The 21,499-nt window shown below is 40.0% G+C and overlaps 1 protein-coding gene across 1 annotated transcript; it reads right to left on the bottom strand.

Annotated features, from left to right (window-relative positions):
- Window positions 1-5,932: 5,932 nt before the first annotated feature.
- Window positions 5,933-20,839, bottom strand: alp3 (alkaline phosphatase 3). Its single transcript, XM_018684069.2, has 11 exons — window positions 20,682-20,839; window positions 19,091-19,207; window positions 18,681-18,796; window positions 17,368-17,542; window positions 15,771-15,943; window positions 15,519-15,659; window positions 14,511-14,580; window positions 13,792-13,926; window positions 11,516-11,707; window positions 8,715-8,831; window positions 5,933-6,942 (listed from the first exon to the last, which is right to left on the bottom strand). Exons 1-11 carry the CDS (start codon window positions 20,749-20,751, stop codon window positions 6,626-6,628), a joined length of 1,623 nt encoding a protein of 540 aa, XP_018539585.1. The 5' UTR covers window positions 20,752-20,839; the 3' UTR covers window positions 5,933-6,625.
- Window positions 20,840-21,499: the final 660 nt, after the last annotated feature.

Here is a 21,499-nt window from a genome sequence, read left to right as displayed (position 1 = left end):
GGAGAAGGGCGGAGTTAGCGGTGCGAGCATAAGAGGAGCAAGTTGTCAACTAAAGGATTGCGTTTCTCCTCATCTATATATCAGCTGACATAATGATAAACGAGGAGCATGCTGCATATTTCAACAGGTCTAAAAGGGAAAACGCAGAGTTAATAACTGCCTGGAGCAGGTTATAGCGCTGGGAAATAATAATAACAGAGCAACACTTTCGCAGAAGGTGAAGCATTAATTCATTTTTTTTTCCTGTCGAGAACAATCCAACAGTCCTGAAGAGAAAAGGTCGTGTTGGACCTATAAATGCCCACTGGCTTTATACATGGTGTTGTGCAGTGATGCAGTAATGAGACCATCCAATTATGGCAGAAAAAGCACATGTGAGGAAAGTGACATTTTTCACACGCAGTCAGACACGTAACAGGACATCAGAAACCCATTTCATACTCCCACACTGTATAGTGGCCTCGCTGCGGGCTCATTATGACCTCGACGTCCATGGCCCTAAATATGGGCAATGTTACCAAAAATAAACTCAGGCAGTCACAGCTCATGCATGTTCAATCATAAACCCATTATAGCACAACGTATTCAAAGAGGGCGTGAATACAAAAATGAGAGAAAGGTCTATTGTGAGGCCTATTATGGACCATTTGTAATCGACCCACTCATGTCTCCAGGCTGCTTGACGCTGAAGCATCTTCATTCTCCCTCCGTCTCTTCTGACGCCCACCAGGACTCTAAACATAGACCCGCGGAGCTGCTGACCCACGCGGCCGCTCCTCCACTGCGCCTATTATCTGTTAGCGGAGAACAGATTCATCCGGGGGTCCTCCGAGAGGCACTTTCAAAAAAGGAGCGACGGACAGGATGCCTCTGAATGGGCGCTCAGTGCGTGCTTGGTTGCATTTTAACACACCATGAACCACATTGCCCACATTTAGCCGCGCACAGTGCTCGTGATGTCTCATTGAATTCGACTCTCGGCGCAGTGCGGGGCACACAGTGCGACACAACTTAATGAAGGAAAAGATTAACCACATGTGCTTCATGAACAGCGTTCCTTCTGTGCGTTTCTAGAGGACAAATACAAGTGTGCTGCACTGACCTTTACCTTTAATCAGGCATAATTTTCCTCCAAACTGTCCCCAGTCATGTAATGTCTGCATGGTGGAAGTTTGGTGGTTAACGGTGATGGGTTAGATGCAACTTGCATTCCAGCTCCTGTTCAGTGTATTCATAAAAACAGAGGAGACAGACCGAGATGTTTCCTCTTGTTAGATCACTGTTATCGATGCACTGATACAGTCTGGAGATAAATGGGCGTCAATGGTCCTGAAAGATTCCAAAGGAGAATTTGGATCGATGCCACATAATGTGTGCGTAAATACGCGCGATACAGATAAAGAATGACAGAGGTAGAGTGAGAGTGAAAATCCAGGAGCGCCACAGATGTGTCCTCCCCAACTGTGAATGAGATCATGAGATCATTTAATGATCAAAAACAAACAGAGTAAAAATTCTGAGCGAATGAGAAACATCAAGTCCCAATAACCTGAAGATAAACAGAGTGAGTGCGTGCAGTCTGTGTCACTCAAACACGTGGGAAGACAAACATCAGTCACACTTTTATTTCTGCCCAGGTGGTTTTCTCATGTTCTGTCATGTTACTCTTTAGAGCGCACAAGACTGTAATCGCCTGTTCTCCGTCCTCTCCTGCAGCGCGCACTCGACTCTCACACTCGACACACACAAAGTTGCGGCAAAGCTATAAGTCGTTAAACCCGACCGGTCCTCTCAGTGCCACATGTCACGTTATCAAGTGCTCTAGCGCCACCGGAAGGACTGCTGTACTACAGGCAGCTGTGGGAGCCAGAGGAGTGCGGAGAGCCTGTTGCGCAGTACAGTTATGTGACTGCAGAGCTGAGACCGCGTGGCTGTGCAGGGAGAACATGCGGAGATGCCATTATTACACCTTCAGAGCATTAATGAAAACCTCCATGTTTCCTGCTCTTATGAGTGCACACTATACCCATACCGCATTGAAATATCAAAGCATGTAAGAAAGAACCAGTACATGAAATTCATTACTGCTTTTTATTTAAAATATGGTGGTGTTTTGTATATGAATGGTTATACTGAGTACTATGAGAACAACGGTGAGATCAGTCCACTCTTGTTTCCAGATATGTCAGTAAAGTGTGCAAAGGTTATAGTCCTACACATAATAACAAATAATAATCCATCAATCCATTAGTTATAACCTTTTTTTTTTGGGGGGGGGGGGGGGGGGGGGGGGCAATCACAGTCGCAATATGTCAGTCTATCATATAGAGAGCAAATCATGAATAGTAATGATTGAACACACGGTCTACAATAAGAAAATATACAATGAGGTAGAGATTGATTTCTAATATATTTATACTAGAAAAAATGACAGTCATAAGTAACTGTTTTGCATAATAATCCAAAATTTTAGCAATGATTATCCATGTTTGAACATGGTGGTAAGAAAGAATGATGAAAATAAGTGCATACAGATGATACCCAAATAGTAGTTTGACCTTAAAAAAAAAATAGAGAAAAAAAAATCCTTTACAGTTGTTTCTGGAGTTTGTATGGTCCTTATCTGTCTGCTCTGATCAAACTCCATCTGCTAATAAAGATAGTGAGATGTGGTTGAAAGCTTTTTTTTGGCAGTAAAGAGTCATTTTTGCACTGATAGAGACCAGCAGCTGTGTTCGGCTTAATTTTAGTGGGTTACAATGGATTTATAAGCAACTTTTTTTTTTTTTTTTTACAGTGGAGATAACTCAATTAAAAAAACAGTAAGCAGTTGAGTCAACCATACAGACTAGGAGCAGAGATTGAACACTTTATGGAATCAACAAAGCAGCACATGCAAGAGAAAACAGTCCAAAATTCTGCCTCAAGATGAAACAGACTGTTCATATCCTGTCATGGTGTCAGTCATTCCAGACTCACCTGCAGTTGCCCTCAGTATGGTCCACCCCTTTACAGATTGACTATTGAGGTATCAGGGCCATAGTTTATGTCCATTCAGGCTTGGTTACCTGTTTCAACTTCTAACCCATTACCAACTTTTGTCTGAGTCATCAAACAAGGAAACTTTACTTTTACTTCATCAGGCTTGTCTGAGAGTCGTGCTTTTGGGTCCAAACCTTGTTTAACTCAGGGAGAGAAGTTTAACTCAGCAGAGCAGAAATCCTATAGCCTATCAGCTGAATAACAAGCCCTCAACTCACCAGTCTGTGCAGAGAATCAGCCCAAATGCTGGTGGTGCCTGTCAAGCAATATATGTTGGCGAAAAAGTTTTTTTCAACAGAAGACTCAACCTGACCAATGTTGCTGTCCTCCGCCTGAGAAAGCCCAGCACAACATGCCAGGGGTGATTGATAAGTTGGTGACCTAAGGTGGAAGGAGAGAAGTTAAACAGCTCTGGTTACCTGCACATGCAGTTCAACTCTTCAAGTGATTGTGCAGAAAGTTTGAAGTTAATAACTTTTGTGGCATTTCTGTTTGTTAGTCCCGAATGAGAAAATGGACAACATCGGCCCTTATGCAGTCATCCAACAAAATGTAGATTTGAACTCGTCCAGCACCAACCCTGTTCAACCAATTGGGAACCCTCAGACCACTATCTCTTCCCCAAGATGAAGAAGGAGCTCAGTGGTCACCATTTAGGCTTTGATGATGACATCAGCGCTACTATGGATCACAAGTTTATCAATTACCCCTCGTTGAACATGTGTGAGGCCGATGATGAAATGGTAGTCTTCTGCCTGCAGACCAAACAGACTTTAATGTCTGTCTGCAGAGTTTCAGGCTCTTGGTGCTGAGGCTGTGGATAAAAAGGAGATCTTGATTAAGGCACTGCAGGTTCAGCTACATGGTTTCTTGGAAACTCATCATGGCAACCTGCCTAACTGAGCAGAGGAACAGTGGAGAACAACAGAGTGACAGATGCTTTGACCCAGGCTGAGAACCAACCGGAGAGTTGTCTTCAATCCTGTCTTCTCAGGGCTTCAATCAAGAGCCAGTGGGCCCTCGTGAGGGACAGAAGCAGGAGAGCTATGACGGACATAAGTATTCATCTGGAGCTGGAGAGTGTGGGAAAGTCAGAGAAGCCATTACAGCTGAAAAGATTCCAACCAGCAGAGGGAAGGAGCATTCCAACAAGCATTCTACATGTCCTCTTATTAGGGACCTATTTTAAATATCTGTTTCAATGCAAAGTTTTTTTTTGTTTTTTTGTTTTTTTAATTTTTATTTATTTAATTGGGGGGGAGGTCTCAGAGAATAGCAAACTAGGTCTTTTTCTGTTGTATTTTGTTGGTAACACCTTGTAATGCAGCCTGTGATTTATAGTGTAATTTCACTCAATGAATCAGGTAGGAAGGCAATGGGGAACAGGGGAATGACAGTGGGGAATTTTAGAGGAAATGGTTAGTAAATTATCTTCCAAGCATTTTTTTTATATACTGGGTACCTACAGGGTGTAGTACTGGGAAACAGAAGTTCAGGAATAATGGTAATATCAACCTATTAACAACATCATATTCAGCATATAAACATGAGAATTATATCAGTCTTCGTATCCAACTCTCAGCAAAAAAATAAATAAGTATCTCCCAAAATGTCAATCTAATCCTTTCCTTCCTTCTTTTTCTAAAGAGAAAGTGTTAAATTAAGCTTGAAATTTCATTCTTAAGTTCTGAATTTAAAAAAAAAATAACACAAGGTCCAGCTTACTCGCTTTTTTTTTTTTTTTTTTTTTTAACAGCTTTTGAACAGACTGCATGAGTTGATCTTTGTCATGGAAATGGTTTAATTGTTCTGGAATTCTGATCACATAAAGACAGGTGAACATATATCCATAACAAAATTTAGGCCATATGACAACAGCTAAATGTGGTTCAAATGTGATTTAAGGTGAGCTGGTTTATACCTTGTGATTTTTTTCATTTTATGTGAAGTCTAAATTTACTTCAGCTTCAGGATGCTTGGGAAGTTGTGTGTATAAATCTATAGCTTAACATATCCTCATGATATTTTTGATGAGTACTGTAATAGTAAAATTGGTTATTTTGATGAATCCTGTTATCATACATAGAAGATATATCCAAACTTAGTAATAAGATCATCTGATGTAAGAGAGAAGAGTCACTGTCCCTGATCACCACCTCCTTTTTACCCATAAATATAACTTCAATACCAGACAAAAGAGATAACACTTCCTCCTGCATCTCCTCTCAAGCTGTTGGGACTCACTCCACCATATGATCTATAAATGAGTCAGACTGAATCTGTGTAAAAGATGAGAGCAGGCCCATCATCTGAAACAAAAATGATGGCCTCTGGCCAGTCTAAATGAGTACAAGGAGAGTCAAAATCAGGCTTAATAAACTCCAACCCCAACAGATGTCCAAAATAATTACTACAATCTGTCATCCAAAGATAAAAATAGGTAATCTTTAAGTATTTTGCATTATTAATGGATTGCTCTAGTAATGTCATCAAACCCAGTCGCCTCAAACCTCACTTAGCACTGCGGATATTGGGTGAGAGGATCAAAGGAATGAAGTCATTTTTACACTCAACAGAATGCAGATTTAAAAATTCTATTTTTATAAATTGATATCTCATTAGCTAAGGCAATATCAGCATCCTGTGTTGTTTTAGCAAATATACAAAGCCATTTAATCATACAAATATGGTCTGACATATACATGTATATGTAATGGATGCTGGCAAACTCTATTAAAGCACAGCCTGAGGAAATCACTGTATGTAGGCACCCTGAGGTGAATAGATGTGATACATTGATTGATAATTTAGCTCTAAATTATGTGCTTGTTTTTTAAATCTGTACACAAGCAGAAATGTAAAAACAACAATTTGTGGGTTTCCAGGGGAGTGAAAATGCTCAGAATATTTAATGACAACTTCCATCACCATGACAAGACCAGTGCTAGCTCCATACATAGCAATCAGATATGAGCATGGTGTAAACCACCAACTCTCAGCAACAAAACTAATTTGCACACTTCCCAAAATACAGAACTATTCCTTTAAATGTGCTAGGGGATGAGAGCTCCATGACAGCTCTATTTATTTCATTTTTCAACATGAAACCTGAAGCAGAAAATGGAAATTGGCCAATTTGGAAACATAAAATCTCTCAGATAAATTGAAGGGTCAGTTCCTTTATGGTTTCTTCTACGTCTTATGCCAAAGAAACCATCAAATACCCATTTGATTGGTTGAAAAATACATTGTTACAAAGCTGAAAGCAATACATGACATATACATTGTTTTATATTCAAATTAATAAAGCAACAAACCAACTCTCTAGTCAAGGACAGCTTTATTGTTATAACACAGGGATTCAATAAGCTGTTAAAGTTTAAATAAGGCAAATGTACATTCAGTAGTTATTATCTGTATAATGTTTGTGCCCATCTTCCTTCATCAGTTAGAGAATGGACACTAACATTAATGATTCTATCCAACCTCTGAACCCCTGCCCACTCCTCTGTGACCCTGACCTCTGATCTCTTTAATGTCGCATGTGGAATGAGATCAATAGGATTCACTAAGGAAAGGGATCCTACATCAGCAGTGTAATTGCCAAGAGTGCGCTGAGGAGGCTCATGAGTAGAGTCACTGAGCCATGAGTTCCCCCATTCCCGTTCTTATCACCGGTGAAGGTGGTGTGAACTACAGGTGGCTGAGTTTGCCCCTGGCAGTGCCTCATGTCAGCCCCCACACAGGCAGCATAGGCCATGGCGTGGGCAATGTAGTTCTGCTCTTGGACACCCTGGAAGAGGTGGGCCATGGGTCCACGAGCAAGCACTGCCACATCCTCTCCACTGTGGGTGGTCGACTCTGTGGGCACTGCAGACAGCTGGACGTAGTCTTTAGTTTCTGAAAGACACAGAAGCAGAAGATACATTATATTCGTTTTGCATTTGTCCAGCTACAAAAATAACAAGTGCATTAACATTACATTCCAACTCTTCTAACAGTTTAATGGACTTTAAAGCTGCTATAATGAATATTTTTTAATATCTATAATGCATCAAAACACAGCTAAAATAAGTGAGCATGAACCTATTCATTAGATGGACACAAACAAAACACTAAATTTATGTTAATAGTGAGCAAATAATCAACTTTTGGCATTACAACATTTGCCTTCAAGTGATAATATGTCTTTGTTGTAATTACATCTTGTTGCACTGCCCCCAAGTGGCCAAGAACAATAGATTAATGCAGCCTTAAAGCAACATTATGTAACCATTTTACCTTAAAATAACAGCCTATTCATGCTATAGTTAGCAGGTACGATCTCTTGCTAACTGAGTGACTGAGTCAGTGTGTGAAACTGCCAGAATGAGGTCCAGTAAGTTCTAGAGTAATACTGAACTGTTAATCAGTTAAAAAAAAACCTTAAAGCCATTAAAAGACAGTGTTCATCTCCAATATCCAATGAGGAAACTTTGAAAATATCAAGAATTCTAAATGAGGTTTTACATGTTTGTTAGGGCCATAGACAGTCTATGGTTACAACGACAGCGCTCCCAGTCCCGGATGAAGGATCATGAAAAATCTACATCGTTCGGCCATGTTTCAGTTCAGGGAGTGGGACCACACAGTCGGAGCTCTGATCAAATGATTGATAGGCTTTATTTTCTTTACATGAAAACAGACCCTACATAATTAATTACCACTTATGGCTGCAGAGGGCGCTGTTGTTCAGTTACGATGCTGACAAGATGAAATTAAATTTTTGTCATCCATGTACTGTAGTGATAATATGTCCATATTGTAAGGAAAAAGATGAACTATTTGATTACAGGATATTTACAGTGTTCAGTACTGACTGTCACATCCCCTGTCTGCTGCAGTCATGTTTTCTGTTTCCCCCCACCTTTTGTGACATGTCCTGTTTCATTGCGAAACCCAAACCCTGTCTATCGTTCCAGACCGTTTGCTTCCTGTCCTGCCCTCCTGCCTGATTACCTACCTTCCCTCCCTTCTGTGCCAGTTCGTCTTGAGTCTTCGTACCAGACTTCCAGCATTGTCTTTCTAGTGAATGTGCTATTACTGGATTCTGACTTCACCTTATGTTTTGACCTGCCCTTTTGCCTGCCATCTTTTTTTGGCTTGGATTTTGTGATCACCTTTTGTGCCATTAAACACCTGGCTTGAATCCTGCATACTGAGTTTGTGAATCGTGCATTTGGGTCAAACCTGTTGAGCTCTGACACTAACACCATACCCTCCTTTTAATGGATTCTATTGAATTAGTTCTTACATGTATCTGATTACCACTTATATTACCTTAACTGAACTGTTGTTTTCTTTTGTGGTTTACAAAAATATATATGAAAATTAAATCACAAAAAATGTCAGAGAAAGACAGAGTTGGAGTAATTACATCATAAGGAAAGGTCATGTTGTGTTATGGATCTGAATACAGTAGGGTAAAATCTAAAGGTCATTTCAGTTTTGTGGAAATAGTTCCCTCACTGTGTGTTTCCGGTTTCTCTGTCCTTGAATGCACTCAAGCTAAAGAAAATGTAAAAAGACTGAATTACTGACTGTTTAATGAGTGTTTTAACTGGTCAGAGAATTTTATTGACTGAGTCAGGATTTTTTTTGAGGAAAATGAAGAAATAATGTGTGCATCTTACTGGTGTTGACATTGCGGAGATCAGGGCGTTTGCCATTGGTGATTTTGTGTCCGGGTCCATTGCCGTACATCAGCGTGGTGTAAGGCAGCATGTCTGTACCCCACAGTGGTGATTTACCTGAAGGATACGGAAAGACCATCAGACATTATCTTTGAGTACCCTTTTTCATTTTTTTCCCTGTTGTTTCCCTGTGCCTCAATTTGCTAAACATATGCACACACACACACACACACACACACACACACACACACACACACACACACACAGGGTGTGAGAGAGAGAGATGAGAGGTCCTTGGATCCCCAGGAGGTTCAGAGCTTGTTGAGTATCTCAGTGTTTCTCTCCAGATGAGCCATTAGCCTGGTGAGTCTCCCCGCTGATGAAGAGCTCAGAGTTTCACAAGCACATTAATCACTGCTGCACTACTGGGAGGAGGAGGAGGGTAAAATGAGGACAGGACAGGAAAGAGAGAGCAGAAGGGTGGGAACAGCAGGATGTAACACAAATCTGAAGGCTGATACTGATATATCGGTGGGTTGGGTCTTTCAATGTTCATAACAAGAATTTTGTTACCTGGGTATACAGCACCTCTGAAACAGTATTTAGATTTGAGAGAATCTTCAGTGACAATCAAAGAAAAAAAACATAGGTGGACTAGCAGCTATGGAATAGCGACTACCACGCGTATCTAAAAGTTGATTTATCTTCCTCCAGCTGTATGTAGCCTCACAGATAGTTACAGTACTGTGATGTTTACAGCTTTGAAAAGTAATTTTCATTAACTCCAACTCCATTTTTGTTAACATTTCTGGTCATCATTTTTTCTGTAGGTTACTGGCAGTGTTACCCCAGCATTTCCTACTTCTTCTAAAAAGCATTCAATTGGCAAAACACAAGGTGGTTTTACTGTGAAGTGTGACAGGAAACTCCATTAATTTGCTGCTGAAGATATTGTTCATCAGTCTTAATCAACTGCATCTTCAAAGGAAGACGTGATAATCTTCTGCATTTAAATGACAGCAGATCAGTTTACAACATTTCAAGGTGCAATGAAACAAAACAGTGCAGCCACAGTGAGCTGCAGGCAACAGGCTGCAAACCACAAGCTCTACACAACATCAGCAATTCCTGTTAAAGTTCACTGGAAAACTACTAGCACCAAGTGCAACATGAAATTATGGTGGGATTGATTAACTGATTTCTTTATAAAAAACCACAAAAAATTGTTTGGCTGCACTGTAAACAGATACACCACGACTATACACAATACAATACAATAATTTTTGTGTCTATTTATATAGCTCCACAAGGAGTGCTGCCCCCAAAAATCTGTGACCTGCTGTAGTAAACCACACTGACCCTGTCACCCAGAAATAAAGTTTCTATACAACTGTTCTATGCAACAGCAAATACATTTTGTAGGAAACATAAACATGACCGGATTAGCTCTACGGTAATGGGGATATGTCATTAACTTATGTATCTGGTCGGTTGCAAATTTATTGATACTGATCAGTAAAATGTTCACAGACAAAATATCCAATCTTGCAGTAGAATATCCATTTATAGTGGCTTCAGCCTTATTCATTCATTCGGTTATGGTTAGGCACTCACAGCACTTGGTTAAGTTTAGGTAAAGATCGAGGGCTGATTTAACACAGAGTAAGTTGTTAATTTACATGTAACAAAAACCAGTCTCTTTTAACATTAACCAAAGTGCTTTTATTAGCCAAGCCTCACCATGAACACGACTCATCGTGTTCATGGTGAGGCTCAATCATAGCAGCAACCTGTCTTTCTGGGAACAGTGAACAGTTTTCAGATAGATAAATTTACAAATTACACAGCTAAATAAAATTTGAGTGGACAGGCCCACCTGTTAGATTCAATAAGTATTTAGATAAAGAGATTTGTTAGCTACTGAATGAAACCTCAACTGTTCTGTGGTCCATTATACAGTATAGACAAATATATAAAAGTTGAACAACACTGGCTGACTGATATCTGACATCTAGTCTAATACAGTCTAATAAACTAAAAAAAAAAAATCAAAACCACCAAAAATCATTGGCATATTACTCTCTGTTCCTCTGTGAATGTGGTAGGTTCATCTCAGGTTTTAAGCCTCCAGGTAAAGGAGCAGGAGAACAGTGATGGAAAGGAGACAGAGTTGAAAGAATATAGGTAAGGAGTAAGTAAAGTCGATAAAGAGGCACTCCAAAGGGAGATTAACAGGTGAGAAAGACTGATAGAGTGAAGAGGAGAGAATAATGTAAGTGAGAGAAGGCCGTCAGTGTCAATAGTCAGAGACAGGTAGGAGGGACAGAGATGGGAAGAAAGCGAGGGACTGAAATAGAAAGGCGAGGGACAGAAAGGCTGCTGGCTATATGTGTTTACGCGGGCTGTAATTGCAGGGGAGAGAAAGCAGAGGAAATGTCAAGCTGCTGGTGGCAGAGGCAAACTGAAGCTAAGAAGAAGCTGGCAGTGCACTGAGAGGCATCACACACATACACACACACACACAACAGGCACAAAATGCCACATTGGGTGGCTATTGTCATGGGATATAAACACACCTGGAGGGGGGAATAGATGGATGGAGCAAAGGATAGAGGGAAGAATGGAGGAATAAGTGAATGATTTTTCCTCTCTCAAAGGAGTTACAGTTTTGCTTCGCCTGGAAAAAGGGTTGACTGGATTTATACTGACTTGATATTGCATTGTAAAGCCTCTGGATCACAAAGATTTTACGACAAAATTTGGAGGAAAGAACTGTATGTAGGAGGTGAGTTCATAATTACCCAGAATGCTTTGCCCTCGAAATGGGAAGCCATTGAGGGAAACAGGGTGGGAGTGGTCTGCCGTCACTATAGTGAGAGTTTCATGCTCTTTGGTGAGTTCAAGGCCCTTGGCAATGGCGTAGTCAAAAGCAACCGTCTCGTGGAGGGCCATGTATGCCCGACCATCATGGTGAGCCTGGTCGATACGGCCACCTGACCACAAAGGGAGGAAAGGGTTACAGATGATGACTGGTGACTGGTTGGTACTTTAAGTGACAGAGAGGATAATGTCCCATAAAATATGAAAAGTGCTTGGCTTTGTGACAGTTAAATTAAATCAGACATGACCAATTACTTTTCTAATTCCTCCTTATTTATTTAGGCAGACTGAGTAAGTCAAAGATTAGTAAAACATTTGTAAAGAAAATAACGTAGACACTCAAAAAACCCCACTGTAGTGGGGCTATAGACCTTGGACCTGAGACTTGAGTCAGGCTTAATTCTCAAAGTTGAGAGTTGGAGTTGGCACCTGACTTGGCCTTCCTTCTGATTGTATGACTGCCTAAAGACTTGACCTGAGCTTTGAACCATTCAAGTCAAAGATTTTGGCCTGGAAAAGCAACATGCAGGCCTTTCATAGGCACACATCATGAATGATTAATTAGTCCTAACTTTATCTTTATTTTAGTTATGTAAGAATACCATTGAGAAACCTAAAAGACGTGCAGCTGTCTAACAATTTACATCTGAAGACTTGTGGTTTGACTTTGACTTGTCTTTATGGATTTGGAACTTGACAGAAAACTTGCCTACAAGACCTGAGACTTAATTTGGAACTCATCTGGACTGACCTGAAATGCGATCCAGACTTGTCACAAACGACTTGAGACTTCACTCTGGCTTGTCAACTGTGACTAAAGACATATTTTGGACTGAGTGTCTCAGATGTCTCAGATGACCTGGCACTGTACTCTGACTTGTCTACTGTGACTTCAGACTTGATTTGGACTCACCCAGATACTGTCTCACATAATTTGTCTTGAATGACTTTAGACTTGATGAAGATTTGTCTTTGATGATTTGAGACACTCAAACTTGTATCAGCTGACTAGATACTAGATTGAGTCTTGTGTTGAATTGCCGGAGACTTGATTCTGACCCGTATCAAATGAGTTTTGACTTGACTTGGACTTCCTCTGTGGACTGCTCTAAATCAAGTATTCATTCTACAAGACATTCAGGAAACATCCCAGAAAGTGTAATACATCTCTGAGGAGAAGAGTGAGTTTCTATTTGAATAAGATATCACGTCTGTACAGTATCAGAAACACTCTTGCCAAGTTTAACTGATGCATACATACAATATGCAGTACATGTAAGGTGAGGTCATTTCCAAAGCTGAGCCTTTGGGATCTGTTAAAAATGTAGTGCATTTCCTTTCACATTGTTAGAGGTGAGAAAACAACTTATTTCATAAAGAGGTGACTCTGAAAAATATCTCCTGGAATAAAACATAAATTGGGAAAGGACTTGTACATTCTTCAGCTGAGAATCAAAGTTGAATTTTAGATCATCTCTCTTGCTGAGAGGTCACAGAATTTTTTTTTTTTTTTTTTCTTAGCAAATTCTTCCAGCACCTGTCCTCTTCACCTCACCATACAGGAAAGCAAAGTGCATTGTGGTCTCAGTGAGCTGTCAGTGACTGGGTGCACCATATGCCTGCTTCTATTTATACATTTGCCTGTTATTTTAAAGTCATTGTGAAGACACTCGGTTGCACTATGGAGTCCCCTGGCAGCTGCCTCAGATTAAAGGAGAGATGAATGAGGAGGCCGGGGAGGCAGCCGTGTGGAGCAAACACACGTCAGCCAACCACTAACACACACTGCGGCAAACTCATTGAGCTGCATGCAGAATCGATGTCAAGTCAGCAGATCCACTGCAGGTACATGCTGCTCTCTTATCTGATGTGTTCTGGAGGTTGTTGCTGTAGAGCAGATATCATGAAGATCGCCTCAAGTGAACCCAGTGTCAATGACGAACATGTTATTTCATGATACGCATCTTAATGCTTTAACAAACAATCACAATTGCTGTACTGTTGTCATTTAATTGCCACTTTGGCCACCTTTGGGAATAATGGGTCAGTGATTCCATTGATCCACCTGGACCACCCATGTGTTTTCTTCCTATTTTCAGCAGAGCCTTGGTGTACCAGGGGATTTTATTACCCTACCTTTAATTGACAGAGTAATTGATGGGAGTGTGTGGAAGATGGTTGAAGCTCTTGTCCTCACCCTCCACTAGCAGGAAGAAACCTTTAGGATTTTTCTGGAGGATGCGGATGGCCTTTTCTGTGGTCTCAACAATGGAAGGGTCCATGCTCGGGTCCCTGTCCGCCTCAAAGCGCAGATCACCAGGTTCAAACAGAGCTGAGGGGTGAGAGGCAAACTAAATAAAAAGATGCAACAGCCAAAGCTTTGTATAAAAATACAGTATATCTATTTTATCAGCCCACAGTGGACGTGCAGCAGAAAGGAAAGTCCCATCCTCCTACTACTATCACTATTTTCAGCACACAGGAAGTGATAAACCACAGTGGAGGGATAAAATCCAGTCTCTCAGTCCAGAAACAGCATGATGACTGGATCTCTACATCTCCTCCGCACCATCATACGCTTACATCATAATGACACACAACTGTAATTTTCACATCTATAAAACATAGCGCATTGCATTGTGGGATGTTTGCAGAAACTTTTTCATCCCACTGTGGAATTTTCTGTGAATTGTTTTTTCACCTTGAAAATATTATGGAGGTCAGGAACAACACTTTGAGGGAAAACATGAGTAGCCCATTCAAGACTGACATCTGAAGATGATGTGACTAAGCTGCTGAATGAACCAAAGACACTACAAGACTATTTATGTCGTGTTTGTTGAGGGTCTGATGGAAAAAGAAGGAAATGAGGGCAAACAGAGATTCAAAAATAAATAAATAAATAAAATAACTCACCCATGAGGTAGTCTGTGGTTTCAGGGTCAACGGCATCAAAATCGGTTTTATTCCACACGTAGCGAGCTACCTGTGTGACACACAGGACGTACACACTATCACACTGAGTGGGAGGAAGATAGGAAAGGTCTTTGTGTCTGTTTGTCACTAGATGGTTTTTCTTTGCCGCATGAGTCACTGGCTGGTGTGCGCTGCCTACAAATGCTAACAATGTTCTCATTTGACTGTGTTTTTGTTTGCAATCTGCAGATTAATGTGCAACATTTTAAAAATCCATGTAGTGTCACTGCCTAACTAATACACTGATGTCAATACTGCAGAAAAAATACTGAGAATTTTACACTCTTGGGTGTTCCAGGTGATTTCTTACAGATATTCCACTTATGGCTAAACAAAATAAATAAAATGTGGTCATTATTTAAGGATGTCAAACCAGAAAGTCATTCTGGCTCCATTGTGCATGTAAACAAGTGTGTCATTCCTGACTGCCACTTCTCCTTGTTAGCGAGTAACAAGAATGTATCTGCATGGAAAAGTGTTTTATATATTAATAACAGATTAAAGAAAGCATCTGTATGTAAGTGAGAAAAAAATATATATTTACCATCTTTGAACTTCTTTCAAATTTCTGGCTTTTCGATTCAGGTTTTTTAGGTGTATAAACACAGATGGATTGATGCACACTTAATGGATCTCTCTAGAAACTGTGCCCATGGTAACTCCACATAATCTCCAGACATTGCTGTGAAAAGTATCCATTGGAACTATTGTCTTTGGTGCAGCAGAAGCAGAGCTTTTGCTCTGGATGTAGTTACTCTCTCAGGGGGAGACCTCAGCCCTGATAAAGAAAAAATGTTCTGCACTTGTTTTTAAGAGTTTTGATTTCACACCTTGCTGCCTTCCATTACCTAAAATTTTGCTTCTTTTTTTTTTTTTTTTTTTTGTCTGGACTCCTCCCTGAAGCTGATCCTTAAAAAAAAAAGGCTGTGTTCTTGGTCAAAGTGTTACCTTTCCAATTTTCAACCTCTGCCACTCATTGATGAGATTGCGTCCATCTTTTCTTTTGCCCCTAGAGGAGTAATCCCTGGGGTACTCTGGGTCCTTGGTGCCCCTGGGGGTCATGTACTTTCTGCCACCACCAATGATCACCTGGGGACACACACATACACAAATACATGTATCTACTTTCAGTGTAAAATATTAAAACACATTTCACTAACTACGCTAACATCAGAATGATATGACAGTGGATAATCTTACATCTATGTCTGTGTTATTGAGGAGCTGAGAGGAGATGTCTGTGCAGCCGTCCCTCTTGGCAGCATCAGGCATGTCGGCGTCGCTGTACCACTTCCTGCTCGCACTGTGGGCGTAGCTGGTTGCTGGAGTAGCATGCTGCACCCGTGTGGTTGTTACAATCCCAACAGACTTTCCTACAAGATCAATTTGTTTTATCCTTAATGTACAGTAGATGTATATAGGCCCGTATGTACAGAACATGAACTCTGCTATATGACTGTAAAATGTATACATTTTTTATAAATATTAAGAAATTATGTCTTGCCAGCAACTTTCTCAACCTCCTGTGGTACTGTATATTATAATTATGTTGTAATATGGGGTAGTAAACATAGTTATTGTCCTTTTAACCACCTTTATACCAAGGATTCCTCTTTTACTTAAACTTAGATGACTGAGCTGGAATCACAGACTTCAGTTGTGAAATAAATTCTGAACATGAAAGTGAAATTAAAACTCATCTCATCAACTTTCTATAGGACAAACATCTGTGGTTTTGAACAATGTTTCAACATGAAAATAATGAATAATGGCCCCACTAATGTGATATGAGTGCAACTTAGAGCTGTCAGGATTAGCTGATTAGTCAGTTGACCAGCAAAGTTTTCTGTAACATGTCAAGCAAAAACGGCAAATACCATTGGTTCAATTTACTATATTCATTTATTCTCCTTTAGTCCTCTATGATACTATCTGAATATCTTTGCAATTTGGACTGTTCTTTGGAGAGAAAAAGCTGTCATCATGAAAGTGACACCTTGTGTCAGTCTGTGCTGTGCTGGGGTCAGGGTCATGGCACGCTGTGTGTGTTATAAGATACTTGCGACCATTGATAACAGTGGAACATGATAAGAGTCAAGGTTGGTTCCCTGCAGCAGATTATCCTGCAGTATAACATGCGGCTGCAGGCTGCTGTTGCTCCCAGCTCCCTGGTGGCTCCTATAATACTGCTCTGACGGGGCACTGCGACTCACAGCAGACTGCTCAGCTGTAAAATCAGGTTTTGCTGAAGCTGTATAAGACCTGAGGGATTTTCTATTGTCAGGACCCAGAACTAAAGTGTGATACAGCAGGGCCTGCTCCTCAACAAAGAGTCACAAAATCCCATTTGTTGCTTCAATCACAGCACCATTTGAAGACACCCTGCATTGCACCCTGGTTTTAGAAAAAAAAAAACACTTTCAGTAAGCACAACATCAGACCTTTTTGAATCAATTTAAAAAAAGTTTTAAAAAAATATTCAGAATGAATTGCTCTCCATCAGATTTAAACAATGATTAGCACGGCTTTAACACCACTGAACAATTCGTGTTTTTAACACTACTCACTTTAACAGACTCCTCAATTGAATAAACAAAGGTTAACACTATGAGCAGCTTCTTATTGTGACCTAAAGGTCACCATTTCAAATTCCCAAAACATACAGAAAAATGTATGAGGAGGGAATGGGATGCTCTCCCTTTGCTTGCTCTGTCAACTCTTGTAGAATTCCAAACAGGTTACAATATTAACTTCAGTTTTTTGTTTGTTTGTGTACATTGGCCTGTGTTAGTCTTACCAGCATCTTTGGCCCACTTCAGAATGGACGTGACCTCGTTGCCCTTCTGAGTCTTGCAGACTCCGTTGCGAGCCGCTGCGCTCACGCCGATGGTGTTCAGGTTGGTTTTCACTCCACATAGATACGCTGTGGCTGTGGCTGCACTGTCTGGGATCTGGAAGTCCACACTGTAGGTCTGCACAACAAACACACACACAAGGATGAGACTGAATAAAATATACTGTTGGACAAAATATGTTTAAACATTAATGTTCTCTGTGAGGGAAACTGCTCTTGTGCCAGAAAATAATAATAATAACAGAGGAAAAAAGAATATAATAAGAAATTAGCAAGTGGCATTAAGTGTGTAATCTATATGAACTGCAAATTAATCTTTTAGATAACTGCATACATGTTTTAATACCAATTCTATTTCTATTTAACAGCTGACTCATTGTACACACAGTGTTTTCAGTGTCATCTTGGCTTTTATCTCTTTAAAACATTTGACAAAGTCTTATTGAAATGCTACAATATATTTGAAATGTATTATTACTCTGCAATAATAATGGAATATATGTTAGATGTGCAGAATAATAGAGTATTAAAAAATAAAATAGCATATTTTTACTTATTTGGCTTGAAAGATCCATCATATCTGTAGTTTTAGCTTTAGCTAATGCTAGCCATGGCTATATCACCAGCTAACTTTCACTTGAAATAAGTCACTTAATTTAGCTTTCCAACATTAGCTGATTGTGTAGTGCAGTAATGTGACAAACTGTACGTTAAGTTTTCAAGAAGATTATACATATCTGTGATAGAATGGTGATAGAATGTATTTACAGATGCCCCTATTTGTTTTTACAGTCAGATTTAAGCCTCTATTTTGCCCAAATACACTGAGTGTTGGCTCTGTAGGCCAGTATGTGTATTGAAATCATATTGGTTGTGATGAAATACAAATTCACAGAGGTGTATACTGTAAATACTTGCACAAATCCAAGTCCCTACATGTATACCCACACATGTACTTATACATCTGTGTATCAAGTTGAGAGAGAAATGCAGCAGCACAGGGCTGATTCTGCTCATATTCTATGGATAGCAGGTGTCATATATTGTACAGAGTGTAAGGCCTCATGAGATGTGATTTTACACATATAGAATTGACCTGATTTGACTGTATGAAAAATTTGTGACAGCACCCCTGGGTGTTCATATGTTATGGTTTGCACAGTAAACATGCAGTGCGTTACTCATTTACATACTTGTGTACAGGTACCTGACGCACGTGTGTGTGTGTGTCTGTGCGTGTGTGTGTGCGTGCGTACTTTAGCCAATCCCACGTTGGGGAAGGTGTCCATGGTCATCACTGTCTCCTCTCCTGTCTGGTTCTGCAGCTGTCCCTTGAGGATCCAAGCCGCTGTGTAGGTTGTGATTCCCATGCCTGATGCACGCACACAAATACACATGCACATGCACTTTTATTCATTCCATCATTTTGATCGTCAAACAATAATTTCCTCTGTTATAACTGAAATAATTCTCTGTCTCTCTCTCTGATGTGTTCAGGAGTTTATTTCTTGTGAAAATGAGGCAGGAAACAGTGGGCCCAGGTGGCAAAATTACTTCAAAAGTGGGTCAGGCAGTAATTCCTGATTCTGCTTGTCATACCTACTCTGTTAGGTGAGACGTCTATAGAGTTATTAGTGTGAGGAAATGACTGTGTTGTGTAACTTACCATCTCCAAGGAAGAGCAGGATGTTCTTGGCAACATTGGTGTTGAGTTTTCTGTCCAAAGTCGACTGCAATGTCTTCCGTGCCTGTGACCTCCAGAACTCTGGGTTCTCTTCCTCAACTAGAGGCAAACACACACATCAGACTGGTGTTAGTCCAAAAATATTGACGTTATTGGTAGTACTGCGATACGTTGTGGTATTGGTGCACTGTTTTTGAAAAGTCAGATCAAACCTTCCTTTGGGGAAAGATTTGTAGGTGTAGAAAAAAAATGATGAGCAACTACAGCACAAAATCTGCAGATTCAGAATCACACATCTCACTATAGATGTAACTTCATGCTTTGAACAAACTTTAAACATATGTGACAAATATAAAGAGTCAAAAAGCAGTTCCGTGCATCCTGCAGGCATCAGACGTCAGCATGAGCGGAATTAAAAACCCAGCTGACTGTTCTTTGCTCAGGGACTTGAATGTGTGTATTAGCATGTTTGTTTGTAACAGCAGCTGTCATACCTCTATCACATGCTCTTTTATCTACTACAGCTTGTCTCTGCGGGTTGTAACAGGTAGTTTTTTTTTGTTTGTTTGTTTGTTTTTTTTAAATACAGTAGTCCACTAACAAGCTGTAAGTGCTGATAGCAGCTAGTTACACAACTCTACAAGTACTGAGTATGCTGATTTGAAAAGTCTGGAAGCCCCTTACAAAACAAGTGGGTAGGAAAGTGTACAAAAAGACTACATAAAAGATTGCAAAGGATGAAAGGTGAAGATAGAAGCTGAGGAGAGAAGAGAGAGAAGGAGAGACTGAAATGAGGGCAAAAACAGAGCACAAAGTGAGAGGGAAGGCAAGTCCTGAATTGGAGATGATTAAATTTTAAAACAGCACAGAAAAATAGAAAAGAAGTTTGACTCTAAAAAGGTGAGCAACATACATCACGCTCAGCGTTTTCAGGCCAAAAGAGCTGGTTTGGGTGAAAGCAAGGGTTTGGTAGACATACAGAAAGAAGAAAACTGAAGATGTGCAGATGAAACAGTTATTTAAATACTAATGTTGGATGAAGCTGAAATAGCTGTTGAAATGGAAACAGCTGAAAGAAAGTTGAGGTGTGAGTACAGAGACCTGAGAGAGTTGGATGGAATGTCAGTTGAAGAGAAATAAATGAATGATATGTAAGCTGATGTGTGACCACTGACAGAGGCTGAATGGTTAAATGAAAAGTAAAAGATAGAAGCAGTTGAAATGTCAGTTTGAGTGTCAAATCTGAAAGCGGTTGCCAGTGGAAGACTAATCGGTGTCAGTGTCAGTTAACAGGTAACTAGTGAAAGCAGCTGCAGTGTCAGTGAGTATAGGTTACTGAGACATGAAGGCAGAGCATAAACCTTTACCTTTTAGATTACACAGAAACAGGTTTTTAGTTGAAAGTGTTAATGATTTTTAAGTGGCTGAAGACTATTTGAAAAGGTTCTAAGATGGACAGATTCTAGATGAGAAGAACATTTTTAGTTTCCCTAAAGTTTCTTGAAGAAAATAGAAATAACCTTAAATAATAGCAACCTAATAAAGACACACTGACTATCATAACCTTTTTTACCTTTGGCACTGGATGATCCGAACACCACCAGCAGAGAGAGAGCCAAGATGGCCACTCTTGTCGACTCCATGACCAAGTTCAGGCTGGAGACGAGCTCCTCTAAAGCTTCCCAACAAACACCTCCTCAACTGAAATAAAGCTTGCCTCCAATCACTCCAGCTATCAGTCATCTTTAATAACATGTCATAAATGCATAATGACCCCCAGCCCTTTATGACCTGGTACTGCAAAGACTGTCTTGTGATTGAGTTGGAGCTCAAGATAGGTTGAAAATCATATACAAATGCAAATGTAGCTATATTACTAGAACAGTAAATGGAGCTGAGATTAGTACATTTGATCCAGTAAACAGTATTTGACAAAGTTTAAATCTGTTAATAAGTAATTGAAGGAATTAATTATTAACAGTAGTTAAAGCTTTAATGATAGCATTTCATGATAGTGTTTATGTGGGGCATTATTTATGACATGTACCAAACAGCTATGGACAGAGTGAGAAAGACAGAGTCCACTGGGACTAAACTGAATGACACAAACAGGCAGCCATTCTATTTTTCAATGAATACATTAGCAAGAGAAGAATGTTTGTATTGACAATCATGTTCTGTTTGATTGCTTGTCCAAAATTTCCCCATCACTGACACTGGGAGAAAAATAGGTAACATGGCAACCGATGCAAAAACGCGTTTCACGTCTTATTCAACAGATAACATGCGTCACACAATTAATGGGACATTTATCAGAGCTAATTTTATCACCTAATGTTCCCAATGAGTGCAGTTTAGCCTTGCAAATGTGAACAGGCCATTGATGACAGG

This window comes from Lates calcarifer, linkage group LG21 (genome assembly GCF_001640805.2).
Source record: "Lates calcarifer isolate ASB-BC8 linkage group LG21, TLL_Latcal_v3, whole genome shotgun sequence".
Lineage (NCBI taxonomy): Eukaryota > Metazoa > Chordata > Actinopteri > Centropomidae > Lates > Lates calcarifer.
The sequence above is the reverse complement of the archived record's forward strand: the minus strand, read 5'-3'. Positions and strand labels throughout refer to the sequence as shown.

Coding starts and splice junctions, on each gene's coding strand:
- alp3 (XM_018684069.2), bottom strand. CDS start 20,751: ATGGAGTCGACAAGAGTGGCCATCTTGGCTCTCTCTCTGCTGGTGGTG. Junction 15,944..17,367: donor GAAGTGGGCCAAAGATGCTG/GTAAGACTAACA, acceptor TTGATCTTGTAG/GAAAGTCTGTTGGGATTGTA. Junction 13,927..14,510: donor AACCACAGACTACCTCATGG/GTGAGTTATTTT, acceptor CTCACCCCTCAG/CTCTGTTTGAACCTGGTGAT.